A 20,718-nucleotide genomic window follows, 5' to 3' on the forward strand; every position below is an offset into this window, starting at 1 on the left:
CTATTTACGTACACACTTTTGAAACTTTTCAAGTCGCAAGCAGGTGCTCCAGGCCGACGCCAAAGTCGGGGTGCGTACGTTAGGAGGGGTTCTTCCTCGTAAAAATCGCATATCAGCTTGAGAGTATGGTACATCTTCATACAAATGAAGTGTGGAATGCTACCACACGACCAATCAGTAATAAAGAATAAATAATACATATATTTAAATTGTTTGACATTTTTTACCCAGAAACATTTTCTCAGTAACCCTTTAAGTCGGTAAACATCATCAGAAGGATGATCATGTAAACCTCCTAACTATCCACTGAAATGCTGGAGAGGGGGTGCGTACGTTAGGAGGGTTTTTCCCCTGAACGTTTCAACTCACTGAGTCAGGCCCGCAATCCTCCCCAAATCGGGGGTGCGTACGTTAGGAGGGGTGTGTACGTAAATAGGAATTTTACGGTAACTTCGTGGTTAGCAAGCGACAAGAATTGAGCCATCGGTCACTACGGAGGCTGGTATTCAGGCTAGGTGAACTCAAAGGTGAACACAAAGTGTCAAAATACTAAGTGATGAAGAGAAAGCCTGTATCACTTCATTCAAAGGCTCCAGCCGTCTAGGAAGCAATCAATCTGTATGCATCTGTCCCAATTTTGCAAGTACATGTACATTGTATAGTCACATGATGGTGAGACCCAACCTGTAGACCACCAACTTGAAGCCTTCTAATCATTATGCTAAGGTCCCAATTCTCAACCTGGGGCCCGGCCGGGCAGTTTGCAGGTACAAAAAGTATGATATAAAAGATAACAAAACACACAAAAAAGTTCCAAAATTAATCATGAGCATCATTTGTGTATATTCTTTATAAGAATTGTTCATGCGAACAGCCCGGCTGGAAAATGTCAAAATGTGGAAATGTGACCTTAGCAAAACCATGCTTCTTTTAACCCTTACCCTACTGAAAACCCTGCAACCTCTACAACATTGGGGGTACAGATGGACATAGCAGGAAGAAAGTTAAGTGGATAATTGAGACATTGAAAACAAGTTCCTTTCCATGCCATGGGGGCCTTGTTGATTTCCCAAGGTTCCTTTCAGTCTCATATCTTCTACAGAAGATGGTGCTCCTCCAATTAAGACGGCCAAGGCACTCTTGGTCAGAAACCTATCTCCTATAGTAGTACAGGAACTAAGGCCCGAAAAAGATCATTTTCGTTCAACCCATCTTACAGAAAAGGTTTGACCTGATATTTTGGTAGAGGGGGTCCTTCTCCATCGCACACGATGATTTTTTTGCTGAAATTGTGGTATCACGCTCCTGCTAGCGCTAATTAAAGATGTATTGTTCATGGGGCACAAAATGGCTGCCTGAAATCTACTTTTCTGTTGGTTTTATAGGGACTGTCTCAAAAGGAGGTGTCATGTAGAGAAGTAGTTAAGCTCACCTAGTTGCTTCTGTCATGGGAACGACTACGGCTGCCGATTTTTCAAGAGGAGCACATGACTATGGAGGATGCTATAAGAGGGGATCAAATTTCCATTAGGGTTTATGTTTAGTGGGCATTACTGTAGACCTGCCAATGTGGAGCACTCAAAATTGTCCACTTTGATCAGCTTGTACAATTTATATGCTGGCACGGTACCAAGAGGGGAATTAGCGATGAAGCAGTGCGGTTGATTTTTGGCGCTTACCCGCAACTGAGACGAGTACGTGTTTAAGTACACCCATATGTACAATCTGGTTTGGTCGTCTAAGGTCGTCTCTAGCTTGTGCCAACGAATTCTGCCAACAAAATGTTATGGTAATTTATACATGAAATTGCAGCAGTTGCTGTAGTTATAGTTCCTCTGACTTTTTGTACAACAGCAGAATATAATATAGTATGATTTTAATAATTACAATGTACATGTAGATTGAAGATGCTTTCATATAGTTGAAATGAAGGATAGGTGAGCACAATGTCTTTCTTGAAATTCTTACATGACATTCTTATATTACATTTTCAATGTCCTCAGCCTTATATCATGTCAGAAAGGAAGCTCAAGTTATGCTCCAATGTGCTCAATTTACTCATGAAATTATCTTTGAAGTCACAACTTGTTCAAAACCCAAGTACACGAATGACTGCATGAACTTTTTGGCTGAAAGAGAAGATTAGCAGTCTACTTTCCCCTGGATACCATAGTTCCAGGACTGGTGTTTTTAGTGGCCATCCCCGGAGTCCTGGTTTATCGCTCTGTCAGGGGCCCTGAGCCCTGGAGATAGGCACTAATCTCAGACACAGCGAGATCTCAGAAGACAGATGGTCATCTACGAGCTGCCAGGGGTTAATGGGTTTGAAGTTTCTTTCCTACATGGAAGGGGACGGGCCCTGGAAGCTAAGGGATGAAATAAGTAGGCCACATGTTGTTAAGCCCCCTTGTGCGTATATACAAGTCCGCATGAGTTGTGCGTATCGACATGTTTTGGGTTTAGGTTATTTTTGCAGCCGAAGAAGACAAGTCATTTCTTTGGTTCAATAACCAGGCTGCAAAACAGCGGGTCAAAGTAGAAAACAACTTCTTTCCCACAACCTTATCTGAAACCAAAAAATATGTTAATGTGCAACTCATACGTACTTCAATATACAAGCCCCCTTGTGCGTATCTACAAGTCCGCATAAGTTGCGTATCAACATGTTTTTGGTTTAGGTTATGCTTACAGCCAAAGAAGTCATTTCTTTGGTTTGATAACCAGGCTGCACACCGGTGGGTCAAAGTAGAAAACAACTTCTTTCCCACAAACTTAACTTAAACCAAAAAATATGTTAATGTGCAACTCAATATACTTCAATATACAAGCCCGCTTGTACGTATCTACAAGTCCGCATGAGTTGCGTATCAACATATTTTTGGTTTAGGTTATGCATACAGCCAAAGAAGTCATTTCTTTGGTTTGATAACCAGGCTGCACAATGGTGGGTCAAAGTAGAAAACAACTTCTTTCCCACAAACTTAACTGAAACCCAAAAAATTTCATGTGCAACTCATACGCACTTCAATATACTAGTACGCAATATAAGTGTGATAGGGCCCTGAATTATCAGTTTCTCCCAACGTCCTGTCAGTGCATTTTTGGCAGTTATTAGGACTTTTCCCCACCACAGGGATCATGCCATTACGTTGAGTAAAAGATGAATGTTGTTAAATGCATATGTATCTGGGACAGGGTAACTCCGACCTTAAAATAGCCCCTTCATTGATACCCGATAATGCCATAAACCACCTGTTTATCTAACCACATTCACAGCTTGTGGTTGGTCAGCTGCGATCACATGACTGTTGATTGCCTGCAGTTTAGATTATTGCTGTATTTGGTTGGCTGAGTAAGATTAATTAATGAGATCAACTGAGCTTGATTTATTGGTTGGTTACTGAGTTTCTAATGGTTTTGCCAAACCTCATATTTTATTCAATCACAGGCTTTCAGATAGTAAACGAGTTCTGTTGTCAGATTTTTTTTTGTCATTATGTAATTATACACACAACTGGCCCAACTGGTTTTGGAAAAAAACTTGCCTCGCTTGTTTTTTTGTTTTTTTTTACTAGCCTTGATTGGTGTCAAATGTATTGCTGAATTTAGTTAGATTTTCAGTCATTCAAACCAACTGCTTTTGTCTTAAAGATATGAGAAGGAGAAGAATAACTAAGTTGGACATATTGATATAGAACAAATATTTGTTGTATTTTGTCTGACCCTTACCTCCTCCCTTATGAGCTCAATGAAAATAAAGGCCAATCTTCTTGTATAAACAAAGGTTCAAAGTAATAAACATTAACGAGCAAACTAACAATTGATACTATCATAGTAACATCATAGTTATATTGAAATAATGTCATAAAGTAAGACAGCTTATTCATGAAATGTTAGAAAATCTTACTGGTTGCTTTTTTAAAAGTTGGTTATTAACAGATATTATCATGTACGATTTGTGATTATGAAGTTTTACTACATCTACTTCTAACTTGTTAGTATAATACCTATAATGAGTTTAATGGCAGGCATACATTTTGTTCTTCCTGTACATCAAATAAATCAGCAAGACACACTACTGACATGGCCACCAAAGGCTTACTGCTAATGGCAATCGAAAGACAGACTTGCAACTTCACATGAAGGAGACGAATGGCATGAAAGCAGTAAGATGAGAGTGTGCACTACTAAAAGTGGTACAGGTAATGAGCGTATTGTGAGACTATTGACTGAGGAACATGTTGATGATGGATTATGGAGTTTAGATGGGACTGAAGGAACAGCCATTCTTCACTGTCATGTTCAGGGCTTAGCTTAATCAATCAGTGTCTCTCTTTTAATGATAGACACCTTATTATAAGTGTTTGGATATCGAGAATCAGGATACAGTATCAGATCTATAGATTGCATGACTTAATTCTATTGTAAGAAATGTTGTTTCGATACCTGGTATTGGATTGGTCTAGTTTTCATATCAACCTCTTTTGGCTGTAAGTATGGTTCAAGACTAGTAACCATGTTTAATATTGTTCTACATTTCACAATAAGACTCACTACGAGCTGCATCAAGGTCTTTATCATTCCAAGATATTGTTCTGCCCAGTGGAATAGATAGGTAAGTCGTTTACAAGGATATTGTCAGGGTTGTTAATTTCCCCATCTGACTGAACGAATGCAATCTGATTCAAACTTTACCGAGTCTGAACTGTTCAATTATGTAGCTGGTATTGGCTGTAAAAGATATTCAACTGCAGAGAAGTGAAAAGGGGAACAACACAGATTCTTTGAAGGGGCTCAGTGAGCCGTTCATTTTCTAGTATATTTTAATATTTTCAGGATGTTCTTCACAGGGAAGTAAGAATATTGGTCCTCATGTTTCAGTGTGCTATATGTCAAACCGCCCCCCTCCCCACCTGCACCTCATACCCTGCTACCAGTTGCAGCTGCGGCCACAAAGTCATTCTTTCCACATCCCTGACCACTAATTGAGTTGCCGTTCCACCCGTATGTGCCTGTGTTCTAGCACTACTTCAACAAATTGGTCGTAATATAGCTGTTCAATGTTGCCAGGACGATTATGGATAGCTGAGCCATCGGCTGTGTCCTGAACACCTGTTCCTGATGTAGTGGGTGGGACGATGTGTTCACCTTATCCTCGTATCACCTCTGCCTTTTACAGGGGATTACATCAGGTTACGCGCAGACATTTGTTCGTTAACCGCCTGCTGCGCAAGGAGATCTCAGATCAAGTGTCTACTCGTGTTTGGTCTCCTGTTGGCATCTATATCAAGTCATTCAATATTATATATAACATTACAGTTTTGACTTTCAAAATTGTGAGGAAAGTTGCTGTCCTAAGAACATTCATTGTCTTGCAAAAAAATATTTTCATTTATTGAATTCATTCATACACGTACCGACATATACATGTATTAGCTAGTCTCTATTTCTGCCAAGGACATATTTACAAGAATCTTTTGTTTTCAATTCCAGTAAAACAGGTGGAAGTCTCCAAGTTCCCAAAAGGATTAACGTTACATATTGATAACTAATGACAGTATTAAAATAAATTTTAGGAGAAATATGTACTAGTAGTTATTCAATCTCAAAGTCCTCAGAATAAGATTCTACTGGCTTTTTCATGGAAACATTTGTAAAATTTCTGTTACTGGATTGTTAGGGGAAACTGAACAGGTGGTAAGCAGACAGAATAATTTCACACTTGACTACTTGACTGTAAAAGAGTACAATATAGATAATAGATACATGTCTGTGTTAAAACTTGATTGAAGTTACATGGGCAGCTTTTCGTATGACAAAGTAATGTACTGGTGCCTAAATAGTATGTATCATATAGAAAATGTCTTTGGGGCCACAGAAAATTTTCTTTTTTTTACCAATTGAAAATCTTTAAATCTGTCTGAAGACTTTCACTATTTCTTGATGTAACATGGGGATGAGTTTAAAATGAATTACTAGTAGTTTTTTTTAATGCCTACAATTGAACAAAACAAAACAAAAACTGTAAGCTGTGTCCAATTCAACTTTGGTGCACTTTAGTAGAGAGAAGCTAAAATCACAATAAATCCGCCCTTTTGAGGCAAAAATGTTTTGCAATTTTGCAAGAGTCAAGAACTTCAGGTTCCCAGTTGCCATTCAATAAGTTGGTAAAAAAAAGAGTAAATTTAAACATTGATTAATTTATGTCTCAGGTAGACGACAGTCATACACTTTTATAATGGGTCTTCTCACTGAAAAGATTTTGGCAGGCTTTCTTTAGTGGAGTATTGATGCTGATACAGACTAAAAGCTTATTACAGTATGGGTATGAGCCAGTTGTCACAGCCTCATGATGGGGTATTGATAATCTATAATTCAATTCTGCATGAGGCTAAAGCAGCTGACATTCTGACAATATCTGTGCCGTCCACATTTTCCTCTGTCGCATGTCACCTTGGACTTTCCACCCGCACATCTGTACACATTTCCTGGAACAATGGGGGGTCAAGGCCCATGTGAAAGATGAATGTGACTTGTGGCCAAGGCCAGTTATTCCTGGTGCACTCATCGCTGCGGCGGGCAAAGGTGCCGTCCTCGTAAAGGGAATTCTTTGGCACATGCCATACAGGGGAGGCGGATTGATTTCTAACACAAATAAGCTATTTTCAAAAAACATTTTTCTTATCAAAAGTTTCAGGATGGTTCGTCCTTTTTGAAACAAACAAAAGTTGTGATGAATACATGCACGGAGATTATATAAAATGATATGCATCATGTGAAGAGGACCACTTTCTTTTGACACTGACTCGTTGTGTTCTGTCTGTAATACACGAGCATGCAGGACTTCTTCCTCCCGACATGGTGAATCATATGTGTGAGAGAATTTCAAATCCTCCAAGCTTTGAGTGCCACTTGACATCATTCTGGAAAAGTCAAGCCCCTTGTTATATGATTAGTTCCCCGCCCCAATGCTCATTCTCAACTTGCTTAATGTATTGTCACGAATAAAAATGATAACATTCAAGTTAGTGTACAAAATTCACCTTTAATAGATGACGTTTTCATATAGTCTTTTTGACAAATATTTAAACGTTACACACTACAAAAGAGTTTGTTACTCTGGGGAGCTTTCGAGACGAACTCTGTCTCTTTTCATAGTCCTTTAACTCCTGTGTGTCTAGCAGTCCTTATTCAACCTTCCCTCTATAAAAAAAAGTTCTTTGAACCTTCAAACCGCATCACCTCCTTGAGTGTGGGGTTAATTCCTTGTCTAAGCAGGATTAGACAGAAGTCAGGGTGCAGAGGAGAGGTGAGTGTGATGGATTCAGCACACCTCCCTCCCCTGACAGGAACACACATCTCTTGGAGACTACTTGACCCCATGTATGTCCTATCACTCCCCCGCTATCTGTCACCATCTCCAGGTTTCTGAACCCCCAACGTGTACTGCTAGTTATAAAAAAACATTTTAAGACCATTTTTCATAACTTTTCCTGTGAAGTTATACTGTATAACAACAACGGACAACTTACACCAAAGCAGATTGTTCAACAGGCCAGCGACTAAAAGAACTGGAAAAAACTCACAGTCACCTGCTGCACAGACGGCCGATGATGATGATGATGACTGTATATGTATTCAATAGCAAGCTTGCAAGTTTGTTACCCTTGGAGTTAGAGTCCAAAGAAAGAAAGAAAAACTTTCTTTTCGGTCAATTTGAATTCCTGCCACTTTCAGGGAGATTGAAATTGGTCGTCAGTTTAACAACTGTGAAAACACAGTGCTATCAACAGGAAGTGCATGGATAATGACTTCTGTTCCATGGATGGAAGCACTAATTCTATTACAGTGTAGCCATTCCTATTAACCCTTTTCACAGATCTTACAAGGACTGCATAATGTTGTATGTTGTTAAACCTGCTCAATGCTATTAAGCTGCATGTACTTTTTCCATTTCATCTCAGTGACGATACTTTCCAATGTTGGATCACACAGAATGTCAAAAAATGTTGTCCATTTCTACAGCTTCCTAGGGACCCACAACTTCAGTCATGTGACTTTACAGACATGTAACCTTACAGACACGTGACCTTACAGACATGTGACCTTACAGACATGTGACCTTACAGACATGTGACCTTACAGACATGTGACCTTACAGACATGTGACCTTACAGAAATGTCACTCCAATTGTGAGTCAAAGGTACCTGGAAGTTTGTATCCCCTCCATCCCTCATGACTAATCAATAGAGGAAGGTGGAGAAAATCCCCTTGCATTGGAGGTCAACCTTCAACCCAAACCCCAAAATCACACCCCCATGATACTTTTCCTATCTTGAAAAAAATGGAACTGTGTAAAAGGTTGTTCTGTCTCAGTAATGCACTTGTGAAGGGACACCGAAAAGGCTATATTGATTGTGAATCACTCTCTTTGATCTAGAGTTCATGTGTGTTTGGCCCTAAGCATCCATTGTACAGTACAGATGTGGAACCCAGCCAACATGGCAGTGTGTGGCAGTCAGGACTTACTCCATGCTGATTGTGATAAACTGCCATGTAGGAATGATCTTTGTCCTGTGGAGCACACAGACTTGGTTCCTTTACTAAGAAAATGCACTGCATGTTTTCTTACTGCGGGCTTAAGTTTTCCAATTATTTCAGGTGAACCCACCAAACAGTGGTTTCTGAGCATTTATAAATCATTTCATTGTGTGTTTTTATCCGTTGTGTGGCATTGATCAGCTGCAGTGCCTGCATAGCAAATTAACAAATGTCACATGCAAAATGCCCAATTTTCAGAATGTACTTTTCCCGTGTCCATTGATGAATGCAACACTCCCGTCTATGATGAATGTAGCACATCTAGGACTGTTGTCTGTAGTTCTAAGTGGTGCGATGATGATGAACTGAATGTCACTGTAGTATTACTCACTGTCAAAGTCAGGGTCAAGGTATTGTCTGCCAATTACACTTCACCCATCAATCTTACCTCACCTCACCTTGATGGATGCTGTTGGAGGATAGGAGGTATGACATGGTGGCGTAGCATTTTACAAACAACCTTCACCCAACACCAAATAACCATCAGCACGATTGTGACAGATATGTGGGCGTGGCAGCCAGACTGTTCCTGTTAATCTCCGTCTGTTATGTAGAATTCACAGACGGGGTCATTTGTCATTACAGGTGTTAGACAAGCCAAGGTCACACGTTTGTTACAGGGACAACTGGAATGAATCCTTGTTGACATTGAATTTGCCCTATTCTTTTATCAAATGTGGTATATGTTCTCCAATGATGTGTTGTTGCCTTAGATGACAAGATTGTGCTCTTGTGTTCTTGTGTGTTTGGTATGTCTGGATATTAGTGTTCCTGTATGTTTAACGTTATAGTTTTTTCAAGGAGGCTTTATATAGATATAAAACCTCCTTGGTTATTTGCATACAATAGAGTGACAGGAAGTGAGGGCGGCAGGAAGTTAAGTCAAAGGTCCCAGAAAAGGTTATCTCATTTCCTGTCTCCAACTTCCTGCAATATGCATGTCTGTTGCCTTATGGGAGACGGTGGGAAAAATGCATTAGACTGAATCAGCGAGAAATTCACAATATTGAACAAAACAAAGAAATTCACAGACACAAAAGATATTTCACTGGCAAAAAGACATTGAAATCTTTGATTTCCTGTTAGTCACGGCTTGTTCATGTTGTACTTTCTCTCCAGGACATGGAACTGATGTCAGAAGAGCTGGTGAGACTCAGTAAGGTCCAGCCCGGGGTGACCAGTCAGCAGCTGCCCACGGGTAGTCAGCAGCTGTCCACGGGTAGTCAGCAGCCTCCAACACCTGCACAGCAAACACCTGTTGCTGGACAGCAAACACCTGAAGAACAGACAGCTGTACAATCACAGTAGACAGTGGTTAACATCTATATGAAGACTGCTCCAACAACATGAGTGGGAATACCCCACTCTTCCTGATCCGTCCATATTAGGTTTTCCACAACAGTGTAGCCTCAGTGTTTTAGACATTCCATGCAGAGAATGAAACATTGACATTGTTAGGCAGATACAACTTGATATGTAGAATTTGGTTGGTTTATGTATTACAATATATTTATTCATGAAACATGTACTACAATAAGATGTGTAAATTCCCACCAAACAAGTAAATGAGCATGTTTATATCGTAACTGAGTATATAAAAGAAATCAAAACTGGAATAATCTCTACATTGTATAGTATCACAAAACATTTGGACTCTGAGCCATGTTAAGGCTTGCAAGTCTTGAACACACCTGCCCCATCATTGACCAACCAATGAGTTAAAATCAATAGACCAGTCAGTAAGTTTAATCAGTATTATGTAACTATGAAGACTTTGAAAAAAGAAAGAAGAAACTGTAAATTGTATAATACATGTAATAGAAAATGACAATGACTTAGGTGCATGTAATAGCATTCCTTTCATAACTTTTGACTCAAACTACTTACAAAGATCTCATAAGATAGCATCGATAAGCCTATAAGAAGATGGTTAAATTCCTATACAGAGAAAATGCCTCAGATATCATTATGTTTACCTCAGAAAGACTTGGACCCAACAGCATTTAACACAATGAATTGACGTTACATGTGAAGGGTAAAATATTCACCCGTTGGCAGATTCCGACAGCAATCATGACCAACTATCAGCCACTTCATTGCCTCAGTCCGTCCCTACAGACCTGCCCTCCCCAGGTCACACCTGGTCACCTTCAACTCTTAAATAGGACTCCAATTTACTCACCTGCCTTTGGGAGATAGGAAATCTGCCACCTGCCCTGTATATTGATGAGAAGTCGGCTGTAGGCGATGTTCCACATGCTCAGATTGTTTTTCTTAACAAGGATTTACATCAACAGGAGAAATGTAAAGTTCCCTGTAGAGACTTGATAGGATAGCTTCAGGCTGAAGGTCATGAAGGGACCTTATATGAGCCATATTTTTTTTGTTTTTATCACCTTTTATTATCATTTAAGACAATGAATGTTATGTTCTCCAATGATTTGGTAGTAATTTATATTAGCACTGTCAGGAATTTCGTGAACTGTCTGGAAGAAATATTTGATACATACACAGATGACTAAGATGTAACATGTTATTCACAATTTACAAAGGAATGACTACTTAAAAATCATTACGTTACAGCTTACATAATGTGTAACAAATATTGTGAAATCTACAACATCATTATCAAGCTTTACATTTTACTGTGTTGATAAAAAGAGTTACTTGATTTATAACAAGTCTCTCAAATTATCATTCAATGTTTTAAGATATTATTTGGTGCTTTTTCTTCTGTTTTTCTTTGTATTGCATAACCAGTCACACACCAGGTTTGTACAGTAAGTAACCCTTGTAACAGTATAGAGTGATAAAATCCAATGTGCATTTAGTTACAATGCTATCCACCAACTTGCTTTTAATTAGCATTTCCCCAAATGTGTAAAGCAGATCAATGTAGTGCTGCAGTTTCAAGTCTTATGCTTTGAGTTCAACATGCATTACCCTTTAAGTTACCTTTACTGCAGTTTAACATCACGCTAACCACAGGAAAATAGTGCACACCGTGAGAATGCTAATAAATCAGATACAGAATCTGGGTAATACATTTCATGATGAAACTGATCAAGGAAGTCGATTTCCCTGTAATATCATTCTGCACCTTGCAACCTACTTTCCTTGTCTCAAATGTTAAGTATATGTAGATAAGAAGTAGGTAAGTGATACATGATTCATTATCTAATTATGAAAATAAAAGTATCATGCTCTGCAATGTGCTGGACGTTGTGAATGTTGTCCATCAAATAGATATCCATATTAATTTTTTACATGATTGTATCATTGTAGAAAACATGTCATTTCTTACACAGCTTCAGTTATTACAATACACTGTTCTATTCAGTACGTGGATGTAAGTAATGAATGATGCACAGTAGTACTAGTGTAGCAGTAAATTCACTCAGAAGGGCATGTAGTTACCTTTGTATGTCTCCCATTCTTCTGTGTTAATTTGTTGTTTTGCAATAAAGTAATCAGGCACTATCACTTCTTGGTCACATCAATATTATGTAGTCAAAGATGAAAGAGCAACAAAAAATAGGAATATCGTTCAAAATGGCCCAGTACAGCAGAAAGATTAATTACCACACTTACAAGGTCAGCATCAAAGAAGAAATGGGGAGGGGCAATACTGCACAGATGCACTCCCTTTTTATATTTCTTATCGTATGTAGGAGATTCCATAATTGAGCACACTCAACATATAAGTAGTATAGTACAGTAGAAGTAGTAACACTATCTATGGTGGCTTATTTAGGTCGTTCTTGATGACTGTGCCCTCACACAATAGATATCTAACACTTTCATCAATACAAAGCAACACACAATACATTGTACATCATCAATCATGATTTGCTAATGGGATATAAGTAGTGACTATTGTATTGGGGTGGCTGTTAACTTGATTCCAATTACTAGTATCTCACCCTGATGCCTGTAGGCCAAGGGCGTTTAAGTTATGAAAGCTCTGATTCCAATTATAAGAGAAGAATTCATTTTGTTACTACATTTAACAATAGACACCAACCACTTCTCCAACTGTTTTTGCACTCCCCTAGTCGTCAGTGCTCTTTCTGTCGTCCATCAAATATAAAGGGATCCCTCTATGAATTATAGACTCTGAGTTGTTGTTGCTTTAACTGTTTGTTTTATTGGTTTGCTGAGAACAGACACTACAAAGGTGTATAATTTCAAAACTACAGGTGTAATTTAGTCAGGTTTTTAAGACCATTCATCCCACAAAACCTACCAAAATGGTGTCTGGGCAATATTGATTCAGATCTATTGCAATCAACTTGTATGTTACATTTGCATGATAACATGAAATCTATTGATAGTTAAATTAAAACATTTTTACATAATATCAATGTCACGAGCAATTACACATGTTACAAAACTACAAACACACTAAAAGCAGTTAAAACAAATTATTGCAATGTCATTCGACAGAAAGCTAGGCCTAGGTAAAGTTGAAGCCTACTACAATTACAGAATATTAGATTAGCTCTTATTGTATAGCTTCAGTGCTCTGGGAATGAAATCTACTAAACCACGACAAGTGCCAAAATGACTTGTAACGGCAGACAACAGCACGTTAGCTGTTTCAGTCTTAAATATTGTATCACTCTCCGAGATCAGAATAAACTCTGAATTACTTTTTAAGGCCACATTGAGCTGATTTTATGGATGACATCTGTAAGTAGTGGTTTGGCCTTATCTATAATTCTTGATTTGTTAACGGTAACTTAATCTTAGCTAAATGAACGGTCACTAGTCAACCGCTAAAATTTCATCATCGCAAATATTTGATCATCAACATTTGAGACAGTGATGTTTCTTCTCACTGTTAAAATCAAATGTCGTTAACTACTCCCTTCTCCCCAACCGCTAAAATAACCAACCGCAATATTAAATGGATTTACAGTATTCCGTCACATTATCCATGAGAAACTGCCTAGAAGGGCGATGTTAGATGTTAGATATAGGCGGGCATGGGTATCAAAAACGCATGACAGAAATATGAGCGCTTAAGTTTGCAGAAACTGTTACATATACTGTAAAATGGGAAATATTCACGGGTAATTGATTTCGCGGTAGGGAGAATTTGTAGTCTTCGCGATGGTTCTAAGTTCGCGCTTGAAACCAAAGGGGCAGGCGGCAGAAGACAGAAAAAAATATTCCCGGTGTTTTATTACAAGTTCGCATTGAAGACGTTACCGCGAAAACCGCGAACATGAAATCAAATCACCTCAAACCTCTCCCCTTTTACAGTATACTTTGATATGTAATATGCTTCCTTCTTCACATTTTAGTATCTACCGAAAATTTAGAGCTAAAGTTCATCGCAAAATCGCAGGAAATTATGTCAACAATGAAAAACGTCAAGAAAATACAGAAGCCCGATTTTCTCTTCTAGTTCTTAAGTGAAATGACTCGTGCCTGAGGTATTGGCAAATTTATAATTACAAACACTGAAAATGAAACATTACGCCAAAAACATCCTTGAATTTGTAAACCTCAAGCTGGACCCGGACACCTTTAAGTGGCCTACGTTCAAATCACAGACCACAAAGACATACTGACATAGTTTGCAATGAGAACCGTAGATTTATGTATGCTTTATTCCTCCTAAAGCCACACTGACTCATATTTTGTTGACGACACCCCAAAATTGAGGTGATCGTACGCACAATGATTGAACAGGCAGAACAGTTTATCACATGATATACCGTTTATCATTCATTAAATAAATCCTCTGTCTTTGTTCGTTCACCAGTAAGAGGGTTGTCGGTATGACCGTATGTCCTTCTTATATCATTTTGTGTCCAGTTAAACAGTCAAGTAAAAGGCCGAAGTGTCAGAGGACATCGGATAAGGTCTCCAAGCAGATGTTGGGGTGAACGATCGTAATGTTTTCTGAATGACGGTCGGGCTTCTCTGACCCCAAATAAGCAAATGAACAGTTGAGTAAAAGGCTAAATGTCTCAAAAGTAAGCGGATGATGTATACAAATATGATTAACTTACTCATTTCACAAGATATGTTGTATATATGAATGTAGGTGGCGCTTCGACGGGCGGACATGGTGTTACATGGGCTCCTCGCGCGGCGCCTGAAAATCGATCCTTTTTATGTCAACTAGCGTCTGAAAGGTCATTCTGGATGTATGTAAATATATCTGGACTTGTTTGGGAAAGTTGTCACTGGCTTTAATCTTACTATATTGTATATTTTCATATTTTGCAAGTTGGGGCGATATACCCCTTTAGAGCCTTACCTGCAGTACCGCCCCCGGTCGCCTCCAGAAAAGTAGCTAAAACGGCCTCCAAATTGCCAAATTTCCGTCTTTTCGGGAATGGGAAATCGCCAAAGACTCGCAAAGGGGTTTGAATGTTTAACACTTGCTTGACTTTGTTTTGTAATAATGTGGCCATTCAAAATCAAGAATGACAATATCTTAGACATTTGACACACAAAACCATGATACATGTGGTATTACATCAACTCATTGGATACGTTCTTCACAGCTTACCAGTAGAAGTGGTCAAGTGTGTGCATGGCCTGTAAATTGTCACGTTCTGAAGGGCTAACACATCAAAATTTCATTGGTATTTTGTTAAAACAAGAAGACGTTGAACAATTGTAAAGGTGTTAATGTCTGCTTGCTTGTGAAAAGATAAAATTTGCCTTCCAAAACTGTATTGTAAGGTGTGTGGATTACTCGCGGATGCAGTATAACCTTGGGCGCCGGGGGAGCAGTTTGATATCTCTAGGTTGAAAGAACACAAGGCTTCGTAAAGAACTTGGTTTGTTACACCGTCTTCTGGAACAATATAATATACGTCCTGATGAAGAAATAATGACAAAGAATGTGGTTTTCACATTTCAAGCAAGTACTGGCTGTAACTAATTGCAACAGACTGTTTAAGCAAAATGTTATTCTATGATCATTTGACAAAAACTGGTAACTGAGTGAGAACAATGTGATTATTATCATAATTTATCCATGTAAATTCGGCGTTCTACTTGTATATAGTAGCTTGTATCAAATAACGTTAGATTTATTTCATGAAAGACACAGTTATATAGGTTATGATGCGTTGGTGTTACTTTGTTTGATTAATTTGCTGTTGCTATGGGAATGTTGAAATTGCGAATATAGCTGTGTAACGAACCACAAACAAAACTTTCATTATCTATATTCATTGCAACGTTATGAGCGGGACAAGATTAATTGTTTCTTCCATGAAAAGAGTAGTTTCTCCACATATGTGTTTGGAAGGCTGACTAGTTGTTTTGTAGATCAGTAGCCTCGTTGCTTGGAAAGTTTGTGTCAAAGTGCTAGGTTTATCTTTATGGCCCTTCCTCTACCAATAGGAATTCTCGAAGATGACAGTGACAACAATAACTGTATACAACAGTTGTATTCTTCGATTCAGAAAGACGAATATATACGATTCATATCATGATCACGCCAAATGACAGTTGCTAGAATTTTGAAAACAGATGTTTCTTACAACTCATATCATGCGTCGATGAAGATTGGACATCCAGGTAATGAGATACACCAAAAAAGCAATTACTCAAACAATTGGATATGATTTTGGAAACGGTCAGTTGAACAGCAGGTTTATAACCACGAACTATGAATTGATATGCAAATAATTCATAGTTCGTGGTTATAAACCTGCTGTTCAACTGATCATGCCCACAGTCACTGACGAAAAGTAGTGGATGCTACTTGAAACGTCTGACCGTTTCCAAAATCATATCCAGTTGTTTGAGTAATTGCTTTTTTGGTGTAACTCATATCATGATCAGTTCAACCCCACATTTGTGTGTCTGTGCCCCAGATTGGAGGGTAGGGACTAACTAGCCCTGGCAGTAAGGTTTCCTGTTTAATGAAAAAAACCCAGAGGGCAAGTCAAGTTTGTTTCCTGCCCACTGATGTTCGTCCATCGTTGTCGATGAGGACCTCGACTTCAGTCGCCCTTGTGGGTGCGGGCGTGGCTGACTACTTCCCCAGCCTGTCTATTTCAGTTGTGGTCCTAAGGCCAAGGATCGACGAGTTGGATAGATTATGTTAATGAGCACCAGGTAACAACATTGATAATTCCTTTCACTTGAAAACTGGACCTATAGACTCCCAGGCAAGACACCGTTGCATTTGTTTCACAAAGTAGAATTGTAGTTTAAATGTGTTGGTGTGAGATGTCCTAAACATTCTTATAAACATGGTCCCATTGTTGGAAACAAAGTCAAATAAACCTTTAAAAAAGCTAACCCACTTTGCGAGTCTTTTGCGATTTCCCCATTCCCGAAAAGACGGAAATTTGGCAATTTGACGGTCGTTTTAGCCACTTTTCTGGAGGCGACCGGGAGCGGTACTGCAGATTAGGCTATAATAGGGTATATCGTCCCGACTTTAGAAAATGGAGAAATGCAGTACATTAGGCGTTGACCATGTGAAAACTTTTCAAACAGGTCCAAACATCTGTTACTTACATTTAGAATTATCTTCAAGACTTTTAAAACACGAGTTGGATCGGGTTTTAGGCGTCGCGTGAGGAGCCTATGCCAGGCATTGGCCGCCCGTAGAAGCGCCACCTACATTGTACATCCATGTACATATTACGTCTTGTATGTGGTGATGATGGCTGTTTTGTAGGTAATAAGTAGGTGGATGATATATATATATATGGACATCATCGATTTTCTCTTACCCACTGCTCATCTGCTTATTCATATACATAGGATAAGGGACTGTCGTCCGGCCGTCACTCAGAATACATCTATCCCCACACATCTGCTTTGAGACCTAATCCTGTGTCCATTGGCCTGTTACCTTAATACTGTTGACAGATTTGGCTACCAGACCACAAAATGTTATAATATTGCTGCATGGTTGGTCTAAATGGTGCATATGGTTTGAATGAAAGGACAAAGCGAAACTATTATAACTTTTGGAGACGTTCTATGAATATACAATAGTAAAGGTCGTGTTGTACCCAGAACTGTGTTCCTCTTGGCGGCTTTTTCTCCAGAAGCCGGGCGGGATGAACCACCAACACGCGTCTGGGCACATCGATCACATTCCCCTATCTGTACTTACTTTTTGTAATAATAGTAGTACCGGTATCTGGTATTTTTCAAAATGGTTGTAAATATTTTTTTAATGACTCTATGAAAACAAAAACACAGCTAACCTGCGCAAAACCCTCACTCTATTCGGCAGGTGGTTGCATGTACTGTCACTGACCACAGTGGTCACTGACGAAAGACAGCGGATGCTGTCTGAAACGTCTGACTGTTTCAACATTTCATCCAGTTGCTTGAGGAACTATTCTTGACGTATCTTATTACCTGGATGTCTAACCTTCATCAACGGTCGCAAGTAGAATACGTCAAGTTCTCGTAGCCTACCAGGATGAGTCGGATTATTCGTAGTTTTCCTAACACGCGTTTGGGGGAATCACCCCTGTAGATGGTACGTCCCAAGAAGAGGAATACGGGCACTCCCCGTATCTGTCCTCCTGATAGGACTTCCCTAATCCTCCAGTTGCCCCTACCGAGATTTCCCAGCAAAGATGGCCAGCCAGCGATAGCTTTGTGTACCATTACTAAGTGCTTGACAGGAAAATCGAAAATGCCATTAAGCCTGACTCCCTCTCCCTTGACTGACGTGAATTGTCCCATGAAGAGCGGGACAATCACCCAAATGTGCCCGGGAGAAAGTTGTCTGCGGCTCTCTCGTCTGATAACGTCGCTCACAACTCTGCGCCCCCAGAAATCGCCACCATCCGGCCAGCCTGGGGAACGAAAAATGTCCGGATTGCCCGAGGGCCGATTCGTTTGCAAATTGGTGCGCGAACGCGTCCCGTGCGATACCGTGACCGCCAGCTAATGCTGGTAAATGGGATCAAGTGCGCTCTTTCTGCGCATGCGCGGAGAGGCAATGCTAGACGTCCCGCGGAATGATAAGACTAATGATAGCCGTTCAGAAAAGGTCACGCAGCCGCGGTAATTTCTGTGGCGATGAAAAATCGATATGATTGTACTTCATCGGTCACGGGATCCTTCAGCGGACGACAGTATCGTCCCAGCGGCTTGTGGGTTGTCGTTGGCGTTTGGTAACGCTGGAATAAGGCCATGTTGATGTGATTATATGGATGACATCCTCCGGGGACCCCAAGGCTGATGCGAGCGTGCGAATAAAAAAAAGATTGGAAAAAAAAGTTCCCTTCATTCTGAAATCTACGTGGTCAGGAAGGTTGAACCAAACTTAACTCTGCTATACTGAACTATAAATTTTTCATTTTTGTTCTTTCAAAACTTCTTTGAATTTGGAATTTACTGTGGCATTCTACGACATTAGTATCCGTTTTCCGAATTTTTCTGTGTGCAATTTACATTATTTTCTCATTTTGCAGCTGCTTTTTACGATTTACAGTTTGGCCGAAAGCTTTTTTTTTCAAACGGACCAAAATTGATGCGCGCGCGAATGTCATCCATATAATCAAATCAACATGGCCTAAGCATCATTTCCAAACTCTGGCAGCGGCTGAACAATAGTAACAATAGTCGAATAACCGCATGTGAGCTAACTGTGTTAGTAAACCACTAAAACAGACCAAAAATTCAACTAAATACGAATTTTCTAGTTCAGTAAATGTTAGTTTCAAGTAAATACTTTAACTAGAGCAGTGTAACTGAAGGTAATTTAAATGTTTGCTCAAATGGCGTAAACAGCCTCAATTGTGAAAACGGCTGTTCTACTATTGAGGTACTGCCGAACTGGTTTGGTCTGGTATGATTGATCATACTTCCGTCGTAAAAAGAACATATTGGCACGGTCGACAATATACATTCTGCGATTGATCAATAAGTATCTACAAACATCTGTGTCGTAAAATACAGAAATCCACTTAGCACAAAACACTCAATGTACATGTCAATTTTGGGACGGTTACGTATATATACACTAAAATACTAAATAAACATTGAATACTAAGTTACACTCAATGTACATGTCAATTATGGGACTGTTACGTATATATACACTAAAATACTACATAAACATTACATAGTAAGTAGGTGTAAATATGCACTTTAAAGGCTAAAGGTATCCGGTACTCCAAATTGTACCTGGCAACCAAGCTTTACTATATATTGTGATGTTTCCAACATTTGCGCTGGAAATGTGTTTCTGTGGACGCTGATTGATCACAGTGACGTCAGTGTGAAACTGATGATGTTATAACCTTCTCTCGACCCAGTAACGATTTTAAAATAACGATTCAAGCAACCATCCTCTTCACTCTGTCCCAAAGGTGGCGCGAAAATCTCACGCAGGCGCAGTGAGTCCCTTCAGACCAAAAAGTGCATCGTGCGTGTTTTAATTGCTATTTTCAAAACCGTTCCGAAATCCCCATTCAAATTGACCTACAAATCTCAATACAGGTATTCCCGTTATCTGTGGACTTGTGGAGGGACAAGTGTCTAATGAGATCATAAAAAGCGATACTAATATCCCAGCAAGACCGGTGCAGTCCCCAAAATTGAATCGCACGAAATCCAATATTTAAGCATACCTTAAAGCATACGTAAAGGTACGTTTCTTCATATGTCTATACTTTAAGGCATGCTTGAATATTGGATTTCGTTCTCAGCGTCTCATTTCGTGTCTCTCTCTGACTTATCACTGAAGAGATCTGAATCACAAAACCGGAACCGTCAACAGTCCGCGATTCAAAATCAATCACTGTGTCTCTCTTCTGATGTAGAGAAGTGATAAACGCGGAACTTCGTGTATCTGTAAGATTGAGATACGACGCTCCTTTGAAGACAGACTTTCATCTCGGTACCTCGCAACGTCTTAGCTGCCCAGTGGTCTTATTCACTTCATGTCTGTAAATTCATTTACTTTCGTGGTTAACACAATACTGTAGTCCAGGAGCCATACAATGAGGCATATTCGCGGTGTCCTGAATTCGCGATGGAGAGGTAACCGCTGAAATAAAACCACCGCGTGTGTAAATTTCATAATTCGCACTGTAATTGTAGTAATCTTTGTATATGTATAAGCGCGAACTGCAGTTATAACATTGTCTGTTTGTAAC

The 20,718-nt window shown here is 39.4% G+C and overlaps 1 protein-coding gene across 4 annotated transcripts in view; it reads left to right on the plus strand.

Moving 5' to 3' along the window:
- LOC136435461 (GRIP1-associated protein 1-like) overlaps nucleotides 1–12,085 on the plus strand; it is a 124,795-nt gene extending 112,710 nt beyond the window's left edge. For all 4 annotated transcript variants that reach the window (XM_066428985.1, XM_066428984.1, XM_066428986.1 and 1 more), the window contains one exon: nucleotides 9,722–12,085. In XM_066428985.1, coding sequence (XP_066285082.1) covers nucleotides 9,722–9,910 — 189 coding nt within the window. In that variant the 3' untranslated portion in view covers nucleotides 9,911–12,085. The remainder of the gene's footprint in view (nucleotides 1–9,721) is intronic.
- The last annotated feature ends 8,633 nt before the right edge of the window (nucleotides 12,086–20,718 follow it).

Source organism: Branchiostoma lanceolatum, chromosome 5 (assembly GCF_035083965.1).
Source record: "Branchiostoma lanceolatum isolate klBraLanc5 chromosome 5, klBraLanc5.hap2, whole genome shotgun sequence".
NCBI lineage: Eukaryota > Metazoa > Chordata > Leptocardii > Amphioxiformes > Branchiostomatidae > Branchiostoma > Branchiostoma lanceolatum.